This window comes from Syngnathus acus, chromosome 3, assembly GCF_901709675.1.
Source record: "Syngnathus acus chromosome 3, fSynAcu1.2, whole genome shotgun sequence".
NCBI classification, from domain to species: domain Eukaryota; kingdom Metazoa; phylum Chordata; class Actinopteri; order Syngnathiformes; family Syngnathidae; genus Syngnathus; species Syngnathus acus.
Window position 1 is genome coordinate 9,920,227 of NC_051089.1, and position 18,640 is coordinate 9,938,866.

Below are 18,640 nucleotides of genomic sequence, written 5' to 3' on the forward strand. Positions count from 1 at the left end.
TATAGAGGCTTTGTGGGTTGGTAGAATGTGAAACTTGCACACAAGGTGTTTCAGTATCCACCATGTATGAGGCACAGGCAGTTGTGATAGTCTCGAAACAGTTATGTTCTCGTTGTAAAAATAATTAAATCATACACATTTATGCACAGCACATTTGTGGTCATTAAATCTGAAATAACCGGCGATAATAAGCGTAGCTAAACCATATTAAGTACGGGGGCACATGGTCAAGTCTTTATGTAAAGTTTGCGGTTTCATGATACTACAAATCATCTAGTGCTTCCGCTTTCGAGACGCAATCGACAAGAAAAATAGTACAGACGTAATCAAACCATAAAATAATTTTGGCTCTATAACTGTTGCTTAAGGATTGAATCCTAACCAAAACTTGCTGTGAATTTTACTGCCACCTTTCAGTGGTATCACAAATTTTGTTTACAAGCCCAAGCAAAAATATAGGCCAAAGGAAGGCTCGTATCTTGAAAAACTTGTAAGTCACTCGGGGTCCTTTGTATCTCAAGGTACCAGTTTGTGAACTTTTGAAATCAGCTTTGTGTGCAATGAAACAGGCCTAGAATGTTAGCGTTGTGTGAGGCAGTATTAGAGTAATCCCCTTGGCTCGATCAAGATTGTTAGACATTTGACATTTTATTGTGAAATCCCAATCTGACAACGGAAGTATGTGTGGTTATTCATTGAGTTCCCGCTGCCTGGCCAAACCTCCCCTAGCCGCGTAGTAGCATTTCAGTTCTTTTAGGTGAACTGAATCTTTAGAATCGGTTCACTCAAAAGATTCGTTCAAACGAATCGTTCAATTAACGGGAAATGCAATTCACGACTCGTTCGTCAACGGGAAGTTACGTCATTTTCTTCTTCGTTTTGTTTTACGGCGAGGTGGCACCAGCTTCAATGGGCATTACCGACACTAGTGTTGGCTCGTGAGTGAACGATTGTTCAAAAGAACGGATCTTTTCAGTGAACGAGAGTGAACGAATCACTTCCTACAGTGATTCGTTCTTTTTTCAGTTCATGACTTCAACCAGTAGGTGTTTTACGTTGTGTAATATGTGTTGGTGTCCCCCAAAATAAAGAGCAAGTAGTCAAATACACATTCTTGACACGTACAAAAAATGCCTAAAGTTATGAGGTACACCTGAAAATGGTGGTGTACCTAATGTAGTGTCTGTGTGACGTCACAGATGAACCAGCCAATCAGGAGGTGGGGGTGAGGGCGGGTGTGGCACTTTTCACTATCAGTTCAGCTTTGGCCATGATTTTTCCCTAATGAAGTGGCCTGTTATTAAGTACACCTCAAAATGGCGGCGTACCTAGAGGAGTGTCCGTGTGACGTCACAGATGAAACAGCCAATCAGAAAGTGGGGGTGAGGGCGGGGACCACTGATCTATTCGCTTGTGAGCTACTCGATAAAACCATTTGTATTCCAGGCAAAGTGAGCGAGGTGTCCATAGTGTAGTGGTTAGTACTCTGGGTTCTCATCCCAGCGACACGAGTTCGAATCTCAGTAGGGTCTAAAAATGTTATTATAGAGAATTTGCAACACAGTTGCTCGTGTACTGTCCATTTAACTATACACCTCCCTAACCCTAACCCGAGCTGTAGGAAGTGATTCGTTCACTCTCGTTCACTGAAAAGATTCGTTCTTTTGAACGAATCGTTCACTCACGAGCCAACACTACCGCGTAGCAAGCGAAGAAGACGCTGGACAGAAATGGCGGTGACGGCGAGTCCCACGGCATGAGGTTGCTAAACGCCTTTTACATGGATCGGACACATCTGACTGCTGGGGAAATGACATTGATGTCGAAGTAGGAAACCCGTCGAGGCGGCCACTTCTGAGCTCCAACATCTCCCCGGGAGAGTTGTCTTGTCCGACGAGGAGAGCAAATCTCACCGGGAGCATGGCTTCTTACGGCAACCAGGTAGTTAGCGAGCTAACGTTCCTTTTAGACCTCACTGCCACATAAACGTTCGACTAACACTTTTATTTTTGCTTGAGTCGTGTTAAAGCCACAAGTTAGCGGCACGGATGTGAAGATGTTATTTTTGAAAAAGACTCCTGTTGTCATTGAAAGTGTGAGTGTCGAAAAGTGCTTGCTAATGCCCCCATTAAGCCTCATTGAAACAGCACCAGCAAGCATGGTGAGCTAACAGGCCCCACGTTGCTTTCGTCGAATGGGGGCGATACGGATTTCTCAACTCCTGTGGGAATGACGTCTGTTTTTATCCACTCACTGTGTCAATTTGGACGGAGAGGGTGCACGAGTTTATACCGAAGAGTCAAGTGACACTGAAAAGTGCTGCGTGTTTGCATGGCCCACCTGCTCCGGTTAGCTAGGGGCCTTCTTCGAGTGCATGTTGTCGAACACCACTTTATAAAACACGTTTCACTTTGCCACCACAGGAGCATTTTTTTGTGTATTGTTTTGTAGTTAGTTGTGGCGTTTAAATAAAACTCGCCTTTATAAACACACTCCTCCGTTGACTTAACTGAGTCAGCTAGCAGCTTTGCAGAGGTGGCGGAGGTTGAACATTTCAAAGTGATCGATAAGGTATGTAAATGGGGTTAAATGTCCTTTAGCTTGTTAGCTTAAATTGCAACAGTTGAACTGGCCTCCGTCTTTATACATACTTTACATTTTGTTGTATATTCAAAAAGGGCCTCACGCAATGCGTGTCATCGTAGTGGAAGTTGGAGGGGAGGGGCGATTTGGTGAAGTGGACGCATGGCAATGCTGAACTTTATTCGGTTTGCTCGAGGAGGCGGCTAACCCGAAACAAGGTCCACTTGCAGCCTACGTTCTGACACCGCGTTCCCGATTGCGAGAGAGTTAACTACCGCGGGTTGGATGAGTTCACGCACATGCTGTTGTTCCGATTGAGCATCATGGGCCTGATTGTGGAAGTTGAACCGCAAATTTGGCTTCACCCGTTCTTATTACAGGGGTTCTCCAGTACTTCAATTTTAAATGTCCACATGATGTGTAAGATTTTAATAAAGAACACAGCTGACTTCAAGTTACAATAAAACAGTATAACTGTACTTTTATTGTCAACATTTTCCCCTTCTACTCTGGTTTCTCCAAGTCCACACATTAAAATTATTGCAAAGTTTCATAAAATGACTTAGAGCGCAAATGGAACTGAGAACACAAGACAAGCAGGCACTCCAACGTATGAATTAAATGAAAATTATGAAAAGTATCAAGCAACAAGTCTTTGTTTTTTTTATTCAAATAAATTGGGGGTTTAAATTGCAGGGGGACCTGAGGGTGCATGGGAATTGGTTTGCAAAATATTGACAGAGTCGTCGTAGGAATGCTGTATTAGTGTTTCCCTCCCAGGGTGGAATTAAAAAGCCTTATGGCATGGGTAGGGAAGGTTGAGCCTGGGCAGCCTGCAACTGAAGCTGTTCCTCTACCGGGAGATGGTGCTCTGTGGTGGATGCTGTGGGTTGATCATCAGAAGATTCAGCGTTTAGCTTTCTGCTACTGATGTCGGGTGGCATAATCTTATGCCCACAACAGAGCCTACCTAAGTTGATTCAGTCAAGAAGCAACATTCCCTTTCCTTATGCTAGGACATATCTACATACATGAAGGCACTTGCTAATGTTACTTCCAAATTCATCTCTGAAATTGTCCCTCACTTGTAATATTTCCAGTTATGAATGCCACTATTGGGGTTGCTTAAACACTTGGAATGTGCATTTACCTCCATCTTATCTGCTGTTTAAAAAGGAAGGAAAGAAAGAAAGAGAAAGAAAATCAAGGTTGCTTTGGAGTTGACTTTAATGCTTTGATTTAAACTTGTCTTAATGACATCTCCATGGAAATGTCTCCTATTTTAATTCCCAAGTTCAAGATTTATTTTAAATCATCACCATGAAATATGAGAAGTGAGACAAAAATATAGCTTGTTGGAATGCAGAGTTGCAGCTAACCATTATTTTAATAATCAAATAATCTCAATTATTATTTTTAATTGCTTTAAAATTACTTAATTTCCAATTCCTTTTTTGCTAACAGGAACTCATTTCACACAGGTTGCAGAAATCCGCAACCATAAATTGTGAGTCTGTCACCGCATGTTAGATAGAAAACAGGCAAAAATGTTGATTTTTAATGTTTTACTTCTATGAAAGATAATCAGACTGCTTTAATGGGTAGACTACGCGTCTAAGAATTATTGAAGCATTTCGTCAATTAAATTAAACAAGGGCTCTATATTATGAATTGATGATCACAATAGTTGCCGCTGAATTTGTGAATAGCTTAGCTGTTGATCAATTGTCGCACTTGCATAATTCCTATCCAATTTGCTGCTTCTACTCTCTCTGGCTGGAAGGTACAAGTCGGGTTGGTAAAGTGGTATTGGAGTTTAGCATCAGATCTTTTTGAGTCTTGAGTACAGACATGTCTCAGCACTGATACAGCCCTCATGTTGAATCTTATCTTGCTATGTGCTTACCGTATTAGGAGATGGGTGTTAGTCCCAGCACTGAATTCTTTAACTGGTTCTGCCTCCAAATTGGCAGCATTGCTTTCCTTCCTTCCTTGCACCCTCCAGAGTGGTGGTTCTTGTCACTCTGTTATTACATGACACAAAAATGCAGGCACATGCTTGCTCCAGGGCGCTTGGGGAGGCCCCCATGGCAGGTGTGCGCACATTGTTACAGTGGAACCCTACAGACTTTGTAAACAATTTGATCGTTTTTTGGGCCGATCGGTCATAGTGTTCCGACATTTAACGACACCAAAGTTTCCACAACTCAGATCAACGGCTAAACGAACACTGCAACTTCCTGCTAGTTCCTCTGGCTTGTCCGGGCAGAATTGGCTTCCCTTGGCTGAACGAACAAAATAAGCAGAATGATTTCAGCTTCTTACCAACCAGATGTGATGGCAGAGGGTGTGTCCCATACATGGACTTGATGGAAAATGTAGGTCAAATGAACATATTTCAATGTAATATCTAACAATCTATGATTTATGGGATGTGATGGTTTCAAGTGTTTGTTTTTGCTTTTACAGTTTGGCAACAAAAACCACAACAAGATGACATTTTTGGGCATAAAAGTAGCAGTGATCAATTGTTTTCCCTCGAGCTAACACCATGATGTCATAGTGACATATCCACAGAAGTAGTTCTGAAGCCTAAGTCTCTTAGAGCTTGTTGAATCTCAAAATCCAACAACTTGCAATTGTTGTGGTATGATAGCTGCTCATAATTGCGCGATCCTGTTTTGTACGTGTGTGTTGTCCTGGCTAAAGTGGTAAAATGATGCAGATGGCTAATTTGCTGTAATCCTCAGTGGAAAGCATCAGCAGAGACAGCTTAGCGAGCTACGCGTGGCACGCCTACAGAGGAAAGCAACGCGACATTCACCCCGTTGTCATTGTATTAGCCGCCCGAAGCCACCGGATTACGACCGCCTATTTGTTGTTTGTTGGAGTGCAATTTCAGCAATGCGGGCCCTCGTGCGTGGGCCTCGTTTGCAAAGGGTTCTATATGCTTGACTTGCACTTTCTTTTTCTGTGTGCCTCCCCCGTTCTCGCCCCCGCTGTTTTACCGTGACGGTTGAAGCAGGGGCGCGGTTGGTGAGCTGGTGGCACCTTTGCGCTTTGACTGCGCAAATGGACTCTTTGATTGCACCGCTCCGTGACAGCTACACATCCAAAATGACAGCATCAGTAGCCTTGGTCTGTTAGTCTTCTATTCTCCACAAGCAGTCTTGTAGTTCTGCTTTAATTTTGGAGTTAATACACAGACTGATTTTTTTTTTAGTCACTTAACTATGTGCAGTTGTCCTATCACATAGTGGCCCTAGTGTTAAGACACCACAAGTGAAATGCAACATTCACGGGAAATGTGGAGCCTGACGGTGAGAACATGCAGTTGGTTGTTACAATTTCAGCAAGAGCAAGTTGTTACTCTAAAGAATTTTCTATTGGAGTAAGTGAAGCAATATGTATGCCATGTGGTCTTTGGATTACGTGATTAAAGGGAGGCCAGCAGGTTCAAACTTAAGTATGAATTCGGGTCCGTTATAAACAGAGCACCCCCAGATTTTCATTCATGAATCGAGAACAAACTACGTTTATACCTTTTTTTTTTTTTATAGATAATGTAAGTATTAATTGGCATACAAGCCCATTTTTTGAATGGGTAAGGTTTATGTTTAACTGGGCATGACTCAGCACCTTGAGTTGCTTTAACCTTTGCTCAAGCTATCAAGAGTTGCGTTTACTACTGAAATATATTTTTAAATAATTTTCTAATGTGAGTAGACTTTGTCCTTAGTTGTTCACATTTATATGACCTCATTCTAAGCATTGTAGGACCACAACAGGCAATTAAATGCTGAATATTGCCTCGCCATCTAACTCATGTTTGTATTGTCTCTGCAGTATATCTTTGGGGAATTCAGCCCAGATGAGATCAATCAGTTCTTTGTGACTCCACGATGTTACGTCGAGGTAAGGGGGTCAACGTTATTTCTCAAGTTGTTGTTAAGGAAGAAATGTTTCCTGACTTTTTATATATGCTCACTTTGTATCAGCTATAAATGAAACTAGATAACTTCCCATGGCACACTTGATGATCTCGCATTTCACTCGCCTACAACCATGGCGCTTTCTGTTAATGTTAATATCCGAATAGCAATTGTAGCTTTTGTGTCTTTCTTATGTGATGGTGCTAATGTTGGCTCCCCCCTCCCTCTTTGCAGCTTCCACCATTCAACGACAAAGGGCCATGTGTCAGTCAGTCTTCCGGTATGCACATTTAACTTTTAAACTTTGATTACAACTGATATCATAGACAGTGTTCAACATAAATGAGCACACCCTAAAGGATTTTTTTTTTTTTTTTTATATAAACCTTGAGTTTCTGTCACCATGGCACATTATCCGACAACATAGTTTCATGCGTTAATTTAAAGTTTAGAAAATTAATACACACTGACTCTCCACCAAAGCTAAAGTTTACAAACAGTGATGTAATTAAACAACAAAACAACCAGTATAAAGAGAATTGTGAGAAATGGACAAAAAGCTGACTGAAATTTATGCATCGCACATTTTCTCTAAAACCTACTTTATATCAAAGCAGGCTTTGAAATTGCAATACTATTTATACCCCAGGCTGAGATGGTCTCAACAGAATAGGAAGTGAAGAGCGTTACATTTTTAGCACGCATCTGTACAAACCTGTATTTGCAATTAACAATATCAATACATTTAAATCTCTTTATTTGAAGATTACATTTAAAAAAAAAAAAGCCAAATGAAAGCCACCAATTAACAGGCACAATAAAAGGACGCGTATGCACATGACTGTTGTTTAACTTGATTTGTATTGACTATTTAGGAGGTTACTGCACTCCTGCTGTACCATATATAATGGAGTCAATGGGACTGCAGGGTTGCGGTGAGTGGAGAAGCCCGACACTCTGTGGCTTGACTCGCTGCTGTGCATTTTGCTGTCAAACGTTAAAAACAACAACTAAATTCCAGTCTTCATAACTGGTGGCTTCCAGAACCTTGTGCCTGTATTCTTTCTCTTGCCTGTTGGCCAAATCTGTGAGCTTTGCATGCTCAAGATCCTGCTATGTATCTTATCTTCTCTTACGTAAGAATTCATCTCACCTCTGCAAGGCCCAAGGTGAATTTCCATCTATTTGGGAAGATTTGGATCTAACAAATTGACTTCTTGACTGAGCGTGTTGTTCTTCTTCTTTTTATTATTGGTGTGTTCCTAACACATGTCGTCGAGGTTCAATTGCGGCGTGTGGTTTCAGTCCTACTAACAGAGGGCCTTTTCTTATCTGGGCGAGTAACCACGGTCTTCATGCCCTGTTGACCATTGTGCACATTGCGTTACCAGTTTGCTTAGTCATTACAATGAAGCATTTTCCTGATATGCACGTACTAATACTTCCTGTTTGTTCACGTTTTGATTTTGAGTCACATTTACACTGCAGCCATGCACTACATTCTAATAACAGAAGTGCACATTGATTTTATCGTGGATGACTTTTAGGTGTGACTTAAAAAAAACATTGAAACAAATTTTAATTGAGTATATTCGTAACGCACTATCATTTATGCATCAGCTTGTCATAGTTTGACGAAATAATTCAGTTTCTTTAAAAACATTTTACACTTTTCAAACGTTTTCCAGACAATGATTCTTTTTTTTTTTTTTTTTTATTCTTTTTTCTAGTCAGAAGAAAATACACAGACAGCTGCATCTCAATAAATAAGAATATAAGTGGTGCAGAGAATGGATGGCTGTATCATTTCTAATCCAAGTTTATTTATTGTTTTAACCCTTTGAGCAATTTATTTGAACATAATTAGTGAATCAATACGAACCAAGAGAAAATACAACAATAGTCAGTGATGATCTTCCTCTGAAAATATAAGGCAATGAAATTGCAGTCTCCTCAGTCGAGCTGCTTTTTATCATGTCTTTTGGTATTACACTACCTCCTGGTGGCCATTGCTTGCACACAAAGGAGCACAACGGATAGCATGGCAAGTCGTTTACAAATTCTTTTGGAAAACAACAATTTGGGTTGGATCAATACAAACGTTTGCTGACAAGTTTGATGATTGGGAATCCACACGGTTGTACAGAAAAAGATTCAATTAAGTACACATATTTGTACTTTTATTTTAAAATTACTTACCGGCAGGTAATTCTTGCTAACAAATTCAAATTTATTCAAAGCAAATTTGGGATTTTGGTAGCTGTAAGCAATAATCAACATAATAATAATAAATACTTAAAAGTACACCCTTTTTCACTCTGTCAATTCAGTTTCTGAATTAAACCACACTGCTGATTAAAAAAAATCTTCTGCAATATTCCAATTTATTGAGATGCACCTTTATAGTTAGGGTTTGGGGTGAATTTGTGTACTTGAATCCTCAACTTAGTTCATTTTATCTCTACAAATGTGCCTAATTGATTTGCATGTTTGTACATTGTTATTTTCAGGAGATGACTATCAACGCATTAAGTTTGGTGTTGATGAGGTCATAGACTCCAAGCCCGTAGGCGGCATGAACGACTCTTTGTACAAGGTGTCGAGCACACTGAACCCACAGGCTCCCGAGTTCATCCTGGGCTGCCAGTCGGCACAGAAGACTCAACAGACGACGACGACGACTCCGGTGGCCGATGCCCTGGATGGAAGCCACTTCAACTCTGAGGACGGACCCGACTCGGAGGCGTCGGCCCTGGACAATCATCAGGTGTGCCAGGACATGGACGGGCTACCTGGTGGCCTGGCACAGCGAGAGAGAAAGAAAAAGAAAAAGCGGCCCCCGGGGTACTACAACTACCTAGACCCATCAGCTAGCGGCAACAACAGCGGCGCTCCTGCCGACGGGGGGACGCCTGTGACGGCACTCGTGAATGGACACGCACTTGGCGCCTCGCAACACAGTGCCGAGGATGCGGACTGTAAGACTTTAGCGGGGACCGGCCTTTCCTCTCCGAGCGTCGTCTCCACGGCGACGGCTGCTCCGACGGCCACATCAGCCGCTTCCAATCAGAGGACTTGTGATAGCCCCGATTACTCGTCATCGGACTTAAAAAGCGGGGCCGCTTGCACCAATGTAACTTTGCCCTTTTCGCCCTCATGTCAAATTAGAAGCATGACTGAGGGACCAAGGACTGCAGATGAGCAGCCAGAACAGTTGGCTCCACAGAGCCCCCAACTTTCAGATAGTCCGCACAGCCTCCGCTCTAAGTCACCTCTTCCTGCTTCTGCTGCTACGACTACTGAAACCGAGGGCGGCGAGGTGGCAGAGAGTAATGGCTTGGCAGAGGCCGCCACTCCCATTAGTGCACATGGACACAAGGAAGAGTGTGAGAGTGACGATTTGACCCCGCAGGTCTCTCCGCACTGTGCTGCCCAAACGGCGGCAGCGGAGGTGTCGCAGTCGCCCGCAGGTCCGGCCGCGCAAACTGCCAACCCCCCTAAATCGTGGGCTAGCCTCTTCCACAACTCTAAGCCACTTCCTGGCAGCCCTCCGGCCTTTGTGGAGATTAAGAATGCCGTGGAAGTTGTCGCCCCTCCGCCCTTGACACCAGAGACGCCTGAGGAGAAACCTGTTGAGGTCAAGCAGGGCACTGTCCATGTATCAGAGGACCCTATGGCTCCAAAGCTTGCAGGTATTCATCAGGATGCTTAATGTTGCTGCTGTACAAAAAGGCACCCTGTATGGTACAGTCGTGCAGTTTTCCCTCACAAGTAACATGGAGTTGTCCCATTCATGTGCAAAATGTGTCCTATTAGTGTGCAGAAATGCCATGCAACTTAGTTATATGGACGCTAGTTGTAATTGCATACTCGTTAAAAGCCGTTTGAGCACGTTTTTGATGTCCATATTAAGGTTTAACGCATATGTCAAAGGTGGACAAAAAGTCACTATTACCACACAGCTGTGTCCGAGTCGTTCTGCTAGTGTGGCAAATTGTTCTGCTTGTGACGTCTTCGAGACTTTAATCTAGATATCAAGGATAGTGAATAAATGCTTTAATAACTGCCTGTTAAGAAATGCAATATCTGTTCGGCCACTTGATGGCAGCGTTTGTCTAGATTTAAGCGCATAGTGCAAAAGTGAGGATTTATTGTTTGCAGCGCACATCTGGTAACAGACGTGAATACTGAAGTGGTATCTAGTTCATCCTCTTGGAGAGCTTGTAGATGTAACGTTAAGGACATAGTGAAACAATTTGAGCATTCATAGACTTCGAACTACACTTGACATATTGGTTGCATTGCAGATCATAGTGTTTTTGCTGAATGTGTCAAATGACTATTTTTGCTGCACGTTTAAAACGGGACAAGGCAATACTTGGCAAACAAGGAAATGTTCTCTGGTGCTTGTTTTTGTTTTTAGGTTCCTCATCTGGAGCGTTTTCAGAGTCTACAAGGCTCACAGGCGACTTTAATTTTACTCTGATACCCGAGATCCTATTTGCAGTTTGCTTTATAACATAACTAAAAGTTGGATTAAGGGAGCAGCTGTCCAAATGCTCCCCCCCACACCCCATCCTTCCAAAATCGCCGTTACCTTGTCCACGTTTCCTTGGGAGCTGTGTTTTAATGGCAGTCTCCCTTCCTAGGCGTGGTACAGAATAGCCTTGCTCCCATTCACAAGTCTCTTGTGTTGATGTTGCCGTCACAAGAGACATGGCTGGAAGAAGGAACATGTTACTCTACATCTGATTGCATGTTACTGATAAGTGTGCAAGGAGCCTGCCTATTTAAGATTGTTGTCTGTTTGAATCCCCAGAACTTATAGAGAATGTGAAGTTGATACATAAACCAGTGTCTTTGCAGCCGAGAGGACTCGTCAACAAAGGAAACTGGTGCTACATCAACGCTGTATCCTTTTTGCCATCTGACGTTACAAATGTCTAATAACATAATTGACCCTTTTTCTTATTGGACAACTAAATGAGTGGTTGTGTGTTGTTTATTTTCCTTTTCATGCAACCGTTAGAAGTTGCTGTTTGAGTGTTTAATTGTTTACATTTTTTTTCCCCAGACTTGTTTAATTTGATCAGTGAGTTCCACCCATTTGAATTTATATTAGCATCAAATTGTACATGTACTTAAAAGCCCACCTCCCCATTTTGGCCTCTTGCTGTTCTTTCACCTGATGGCAGAAAGTAAATGATTCAACTGTGCATCCACCCGTTGCCATTCATAGAACACAACTTGTACGTCATAACATACGCACACATAGTAAATTTTCTGACTCAATTGAAATGAGTTCATCAGTATTGACTGTTTTTGTCTTGTGGTGTGCCGTGAGATTTTTCTTATAAAATCTGTCCTTGGCTCAAAGTTTGGGAAGCGCTGATCTCATGAATCTTCAGTGATTTTTACTTTTCTCCCCTATGCCAGTTTTTCGTTCCTAACTCAAAGCCCTCAGACTCTTCAGGCCCTGATCGCATGTCCTCCCATGTATCACCTGATGAAGTCCATTCCTCTGCACAGTGAAACACAGAGACCGTGCACTTCCACGCCCATGATAGACAACTTGTGAGCAACGTTGTTATCCGGCTATGCGCTTGAGTCTGGCTGTGCTTTGCTAACCAATGATTGCCTTTTGTGTCTTAACTATCAAGTGTGAGGCTGGTGAATGAGTTCACAAACATGCCGGTGCCTGCTAAGCCAAAACCAGGTACGTGAGCTTTTTTTTTTTTTTTTTTCCTGAAGATGGTTTGACTTAATTTCTTCTCTTTGCAACACTGACCCCGAAGCGCTGTCCACAGGTGTCGGTGAAAAGCTGGTGAAAGACATTCGTCCGGGCATCCCCTTTGAGCCAACGTACATCTACAGACTCCTCACGCTCATCAAGTCCAGTCTTTCGGAAAAGGTAAGCAGCCCCCAAGATATCTGACGGAGTTATATCATGGTGTTGTGTATTTCCTTTTTACATGGTCTTTTGGACTCTTTGTACTGGAAGCCAGTGTTCTTAGTTTTTCCCAAAAGCACATTTTTAATTAGAATTCAACTAGATATGAAAATATAAGGGCTGGAAATGCTGAATCCTGCAATACTCCAAAGGTATTTTCTTGCTAATTGTATCAAAACACGACAAATGTAATAGCGTCTGAGGGCACCCACAGCTTGACTCAAGAGTTTTCTATGACTCTAAGCATTCCTGGTGTGTTTTAATTGGTGCCCATGTGCTGCTAGGGTCGTCAGGAAGACGCAGAGGAGTATCTTGGCTTCATTCTTAACGGACTGCACGAGGAGATGCTGGCTTTGAAAAAACTAATCTCGCCTCAGGAAGAGAGTAAGCACCATTGCATGCTGGAAATAATTCAACGAATGAGAGATGATGAGGTGGCGTTTTTTTTTTTTTTAACAACACGCACACGATCGTCTTAAGTGTTTCCCCTCGTATTATTTTGAGCAGAAGCCCCCACCCCCAATGGCCCAGAATCCCCGCCAGGTGTGGAGGAAGACAACGCCGGCAAGGACGAAGACGGGAGCGAGGATGAGTGGGAGCAAGTTGGCCCTCGCAACAAGACTTCCATCACTCGCCAAGCTGACTTTGTCCGCACGCCCATTACTGACATATTTGGAGGACACATTAGGTACGCGGACCAAACCAAAACGAAAATAGCGGTGCTGTTTCTGTGAATGTCTCATGGGAGTGAAGGCGTGTGGTATCCGCTCACAGACACACTTAACCTCTGGCCCTCTTGAAAGGCAAGACCCAGAGTGGGTGAAGCTGGCCTTACTTAATAACACGTTCTTTGAGATTCGAGTCTGGCACAGGCCACATTTATTTTCTCAACATTGTTTGGAAGCAGAAAAATAGAACACGAGGGGGGTGTTTGTTCGTCTGCTCGTTCGCTCTTTATGCTTATTTTGGGCACTAGTGAATGTTAGTGTATTTTAGGCAAGAATTTTTTTGGGGTGAATTTTGGAGTGACCAAAAAAAAATTAGCTTGACGGGTATCCTGTTTTTAAAAGTAGTCTTTGATATGAAGAGGTTACATGTTACAAAAATACAGAAAATGAATTGGTCATGCCGATAATATAGCGGAAGCCAGAAACGACTTGAGACATTTTATTTTAGTGTATTTAAACATGTTAAGCAAAAAAACCTTAAGGGCATAGTGTACCATAGCGAGCACCCTAACATTTGCCATTAAGTTTCACCTGAAACAAAAAAAACCGAGTCATTGACATTCAAAGAGTGAATGCTTTTTAGGGACCCCCTGTAGATAATGTCATCCAGAAAGGCCACTCCTTTGTGTGTGGCCTGAGATGTTCTCTGACCTGAAATTCTGCTTGTCCATCAGGTCGGTGGTGTATCAGCAAAACTCCAAGGAATCGGCCACACTGCAGCCCTTCTTTACGCTGCAGCTCGATATTCAGTCAGAGAAGGTCCGCACGGTCCAGGAGGCCCTGGAAACGCTGGTCGCCCGAGAGTCCGTGCAGGGCTACACTTCCAAGAGCAAGCAGGAGGTATGAAAGTACCGCCTCCACATGTGGCGGCTATGTGCTGTTAGACATCACACTGCTGCTACTATTCTTGGCTTCTACACTTAGTTTTAGTTGGGTCATTTGTTAGTCAATATCCTAACCAACCAATTCTGTTAATTTTTCACCCGAGTGGCCAAGATTTGTTGTTGTCCTCGACTGTTTTTGAACATCTGTTATGGTGGGGGTTCTCGCTACATTTTTGTGTTGATTTGAAGCTGCTCCAAATTGGTGTGTTAAATGCCTCCAAAAGACCAAGATGATTTACAAGCTTGGCGAGATCGAAATGTTCTCTTCTGTTCTCTTGCGTTGCCTTTGCTCTCTCATTTGTACCATTTTTTTATTAAGTTAGCTATGATGTTCCACGCTTATAAATCATGACATCCAAACTGTTTTTTTATCTTGTTACCCTGACAATTAGCTTTTGTCCCACGTGTCAGATTGAGGTCAGCCGGAGGGTCACTCTGGAGGAGCTGCCCCCTGTCCTCGTGCTCCATCTCAAGAGATTTGTCTTTGAGAAGACCGGAGGCTGTCAAAAACTCAACAAGATCATTGAGTACCCCGTAGATCTGGAAATAAGCAAAGGTATGGCTCTTTAAAGTGACCGCAATTCTTGTAAAACTGTTCATATGTGAATTTTATTTTACCAGATGGCCCAATACTGTAAGTCAAATCTCGAGTGTAAAATCCTTTTATTTCACGCCTATTTTCAAGCACCGACGTTCACGTTAGTGGCTGCCAATAAGGACGGCAATAGAGCAAGATGCAACTCATAAATTTTCCCCTCATGTTATGCAGACCTGCTGTCTTCTGGAGTGAAGAGCAAAGTTGTGAAAGGCCAAAGAACGTACAGACTCTTTGCAGGTGAGTTCAGTGGCTATGTTTGCTTTGAAAACAGAGATTTTACCTTGTGTATATTTTATAACAAGCCAAATTTTTTTTTTTTTTGTAACAAGCAAACAGTGACTCACTAATAACAGTCGTGAGCATTTCAGTGCCACTGTTTGGGTTTAGAAGGCTTCTAGTGCATGACACTAGTCTACAAGTTGGGCTTAGCAGAGTAGTTTACCGTACATGTAGGGTTTAATTGAGAGGTAGTAAGGCAAAAGTGGCACTAGTGGAAAGAAATTACTTTTAAAACTGTCTCCTCTAACTAGTTAGTACATGGACCTTAATATCTCCCAAATAAACAGCAAGCCATGTAAATGTACTATTTACTACCTTGCTGAAGTTCAGAAACGAGTGAATAGGCTTTAAAAAGAAGTGGTTTGTCTTTGGTCCCCGGCAGTGGTCTATCACCACGGGAACAGTGCGACAGGCGGTCACTATACCACGGATGTCTTCCACATCGGTCTTAACGGCTGGCTGCGCATCGACGACCAGGCGGTGAAGGTGATCAACCAATACCTGGTGGTCAAGCAGATTGCTGAGCGCACCGCTTACCTGCTGTACTACCGCCGCGTTGACCTCTTGTAGGCGCGCACGCACGCACACACACACACACACACCACATACACACACGCGCATGCACATCAGCAATGGAGCAAGCGACATGCATACACTCACAAATACATAACCAACACAGATCCCCCTCATCTTACACGTGACACACGCAAACACATGTGGAACATATGATGAACAGGAACACTGCCCGACTTTGTTCTCTTGCAAGATTTTCCTCCTCTTCCCTCGTGTCCTTGCTTCCTTGAGAGCCAGCTTTTCCAGCACCTCTTCCCAAGTGGAGACACAAGTTGCATTCACCAAGAATTCCTTGCAACGGCTCGCTTTTCTCTGTGCACAACTGCTGTCGGTTTATGTTCTTCTCGAGAAAAAAAAAAAAAAGAAAGGTGAAAGATGAGGCAGTTCAGATGAAGAACTGCAAAATGCACCGCTGGGGTGTCTTCTCTCCCGAAATTATCAGTGTTGGCCTTTTTCATGAGGAGAACCACAGCGAAAAGGCCCGTTTTTGAATGAGCCCATTGACCAGGCCTAGCACCAGCATCAACATCCTCTTCATCACCACCACCATCGTCATCATCCCCCCTCCCCTCCAAGACTCCTCGTCTCCTTTCCTCATCCAGGTTGAGCCCTCACACAGTGAGGACTGGGCTACACGGAATCTGAAGTGAACACTCTTTGGCTCTTTACGTCTACACCGTATCTAAGCAGTCTTTATTGCGCTTTAGAATTTAAGATAAGCTTTCTGTGCACAAAGTTTAAATTGATGATGATTACGTGGCAGGCATATTTGCAATTATTTAGACTTAAATTGTCAACAACAAAAAAGAAACATGCAGTCCTGAAGGACTTGGCCTGTTTTTAGATTGTTTGCACTGGAGATGGCAACTAATCAAAAGATAGATTCCGCTGCAAGCGCCCCTTGTTTACTTTGTGCGTTTCTTGTTCAATCCATTTACCGTCTCTTTTGTCGCCCCTGGGTTCAGGTGGCTCCTTAGTATGTCTGAGCCACACAGCACCCATCCAACTCCCCTCAAAAACTCAGCTGTGGGGGCCAGGGGAGGGCAGCCTTCGGTTCAATCTGTGATCTTTTCCCCACCCAAATGGGGCAAACACATTTGAAGTGACACGGTAGACCCCCTTGTGTCTGCGGTGCGTTGAAGGGTGCAAAAGAAAGTAGGTGACACCAGTGCTTGGACGTGTGCACGCACATACACAAATAGAGATAGTGTTAGCTTTTGTTGATTTTTTTTTTCTTTTTCTTTTTTTTCTTTTTTTTTTGCATAATACATTGATTGTGATGATTTTTGTTTGTTCACGCTACTAAAATGTTAATTTTTGTTTCGGTCACTCATTGGATGGTCCCACCTTCATGCTCCCCTCTGACTTGGGTTTGTTTAAATTGGATGTTTTCAGAAGAAAAGACAGGTCACAGCATAACTTTGAATAAAGATGAAGTAGTTCCTTTGCTCCATACTTTTTTCATTTTCTGTCACTCGCACAACCACTTTCACCAACATCTCATCTTGCACAAAGCACCCAACTCGATGCTTTATTTAAGTGCACTCCATTCCCCCATATCATGTCTCTGTAAAGTGAAGACATTTTTTGCAAGAGCACTGTCAACAACCCCGGCAAATTTGAATGATTTGATGAAATGGTAAGTTTGAAACACTGTAAAAAATAGTTTATGCAACTTAGTGTATTAGACCTAAATCTCGATTTTACTAACTTAGATCCTACATGACTTTATGTCTAACGCAGGTTGGTCATGGATCCAAATATTATTACATTTTCAAGTAGTATTTTAAACAATAAAATGTCAACCGACTTCCATGTGTGTCGAGCAAACTGACCCCCTTGGCTGCCCAACAACATGCCTGACTTAAATTAACGCAACAAAGAACCCCTTAGGCTGCCTAAAAACATGCCTCTAAAAAAACAAGACTTTCTATACAACACTCTTTCGAGGTTAACGCGACTCACAAATTCCGGACCCCAAAGTTTGTGTAAAATCGAGATTTAGGTATATTTTACCCCAACAATCCCTACATGTTAATATATCAGGTGCATTTCTGCTATCGTCCAAATCTCTGATTTCACTTTACAGGGCCTTTTCATTAAGACCAGGTCGCGCCTGAATTCAACACTTAATAATTTAGTGGATCTTGATGTGTTAATGTCATTCCACTTACATGTTTTTTAACGTTTAAAACGGTTGCCAACTAAACCAAAGGACATCATATTGGATCCCCCTGCTTATTTGAAAACTTGTGGCCTGTCTTCATCTCCTACGTTCAAATTGTGCTGCAAGCTTTGTTGTGATTCCTCCCCAAACTGTGACATGGATCTTTATTTGCGTATTTATTCCTCCAACAAGAATGTCAGGACGTTTGGACTATGAAACGGACAATGTGAGCTTTCCGGTTGCTTAATGTGTGTCTTCGGTATGAGCTCCTAACACTGTTTGTCTGCTGGAGTTATACAACAATCTCTTTTGTCTTTTGAATTTCGGGCCTCCGCCATTCTGTTTTGTTTGTTGTTCGAATAAAGGATTGTGCAAAAAGCGGTTTGCTAATAATGACATGGAGAGACAGCCGTCTTGTCGTCTTTCAAATCCCCTGCAACAGACACGAACAAGGTTGAGTCGGCTTGGGGCGCGCGCTGTCAACATGTGGTGTTTGTAGCAGGTTGGCGACTGTGGTGGGACTGGCTTGCCTCGCAGTGCGCTCGCTCCTGCGGCGCAGCTCGCCCCGACATAATGGAAAGCAGACCCGTCATTGAAAAATCTGCTGGCTCTGCTTGTTTTCAATCCCTCCTTCCCCTAGAAAACTAGGCCGTCCTCAAAAACGTGAACGCTTTCCTCAGCGGAAGATCGCCAACACTTGTCAAGTGGAATAGAAAACTTGCCTTTGACTAGTATGACATTTCTGCACACTAGTAGATATTATAGTTTTTGTCCTCTACGCAAAACTGCAACAGTTGACATCTGCATATACACATTCTTAACGTGGATCATACCGGCAACATTCGCCACTGGTCTTTAATCCGTAAATGGACACAAGCACATTTTGTGCTTTAATTAGAATAGGTAGTCAAACTGTCTTCTTTATCATGCTGTTAACCAAGCAATA

At 42.7% G+C, this 18,640-nt stretch overlaps 1 protein-coding gene across 2 annotated transcripts; it reads left to right on the forward strand.

Annotated features, from left to right (window-relative positions):
• Nucleotides 1-1,700: 1,700 nt before the first annotated feature.
• usp10 (ubiquitin specific peptidase 10) lies at nt 1,701-18,096 on the forward strand. 2 transcript variants are annotated; one of them, XM_037247228.1, is made up of 15 exons: nt 1,701-1,941; nt 6,430-6,498; nt 6,750-6,795; nt 7,391-7,450; nt 9,026-10,207; nt 11,335-11,426; nt 11,980-12,089; nt 12,176-12,231; nt 12,323-12,426; nt 12,750-12,849; nt 12,973-13,153; nt 13,868-14,033; nt 14,489-14,633; nt 14,847-14,912; nt 15,337-18,096. In XM_037247228.1, the coding sequence occupies exons 1-15, from the start codon at nt 1,921-1,923 to the stop codon at nt 15,522-15,524; spliced, it is 2,586 nt and encodes an 861-aa protein (XP_037103123.1). In that variant the 5' UTR covers nt 1,701-1,920; the 3' UTR covers nt 15,525-18,096. The 2 variants fall into 2 exon arrangements, with proteins under 2 accessions (XP_037103123.1, XP_037103124.1); XM_037247229.1 differs by lacking the exon at nt 7,391-7,450.
• The last annotated feature ends 544 nt before the right edge of the window (nt 18,097-18,640 follow it).

What these genes read in the sequence shown, in the direction of transcription:
- usp10 (XM_037247228.1), top strand. Translation starts at nt 1,921, where the DNA reads ATGGCTTCTTACGGCAACCAG. An exon ending in GCCTGCTAAGCCAAAACCAG is followed by an intron (nt 12,232 to 12,322) that starts GTACGTGAGCTT and finishes CGCTGTCCACAG; the next exon opens with GTGTCGGTGAAAAGCTGGTG. An exon ending in CTTCCAAGAGCAAGCAGGAG is followed by an intron (nt 14,034 to 14,488) that starts GTATGAAAGTAC and finishes CCCACGTGTCAG; the next exon opens with ATTGAGGTCAGCCGGAGGGT.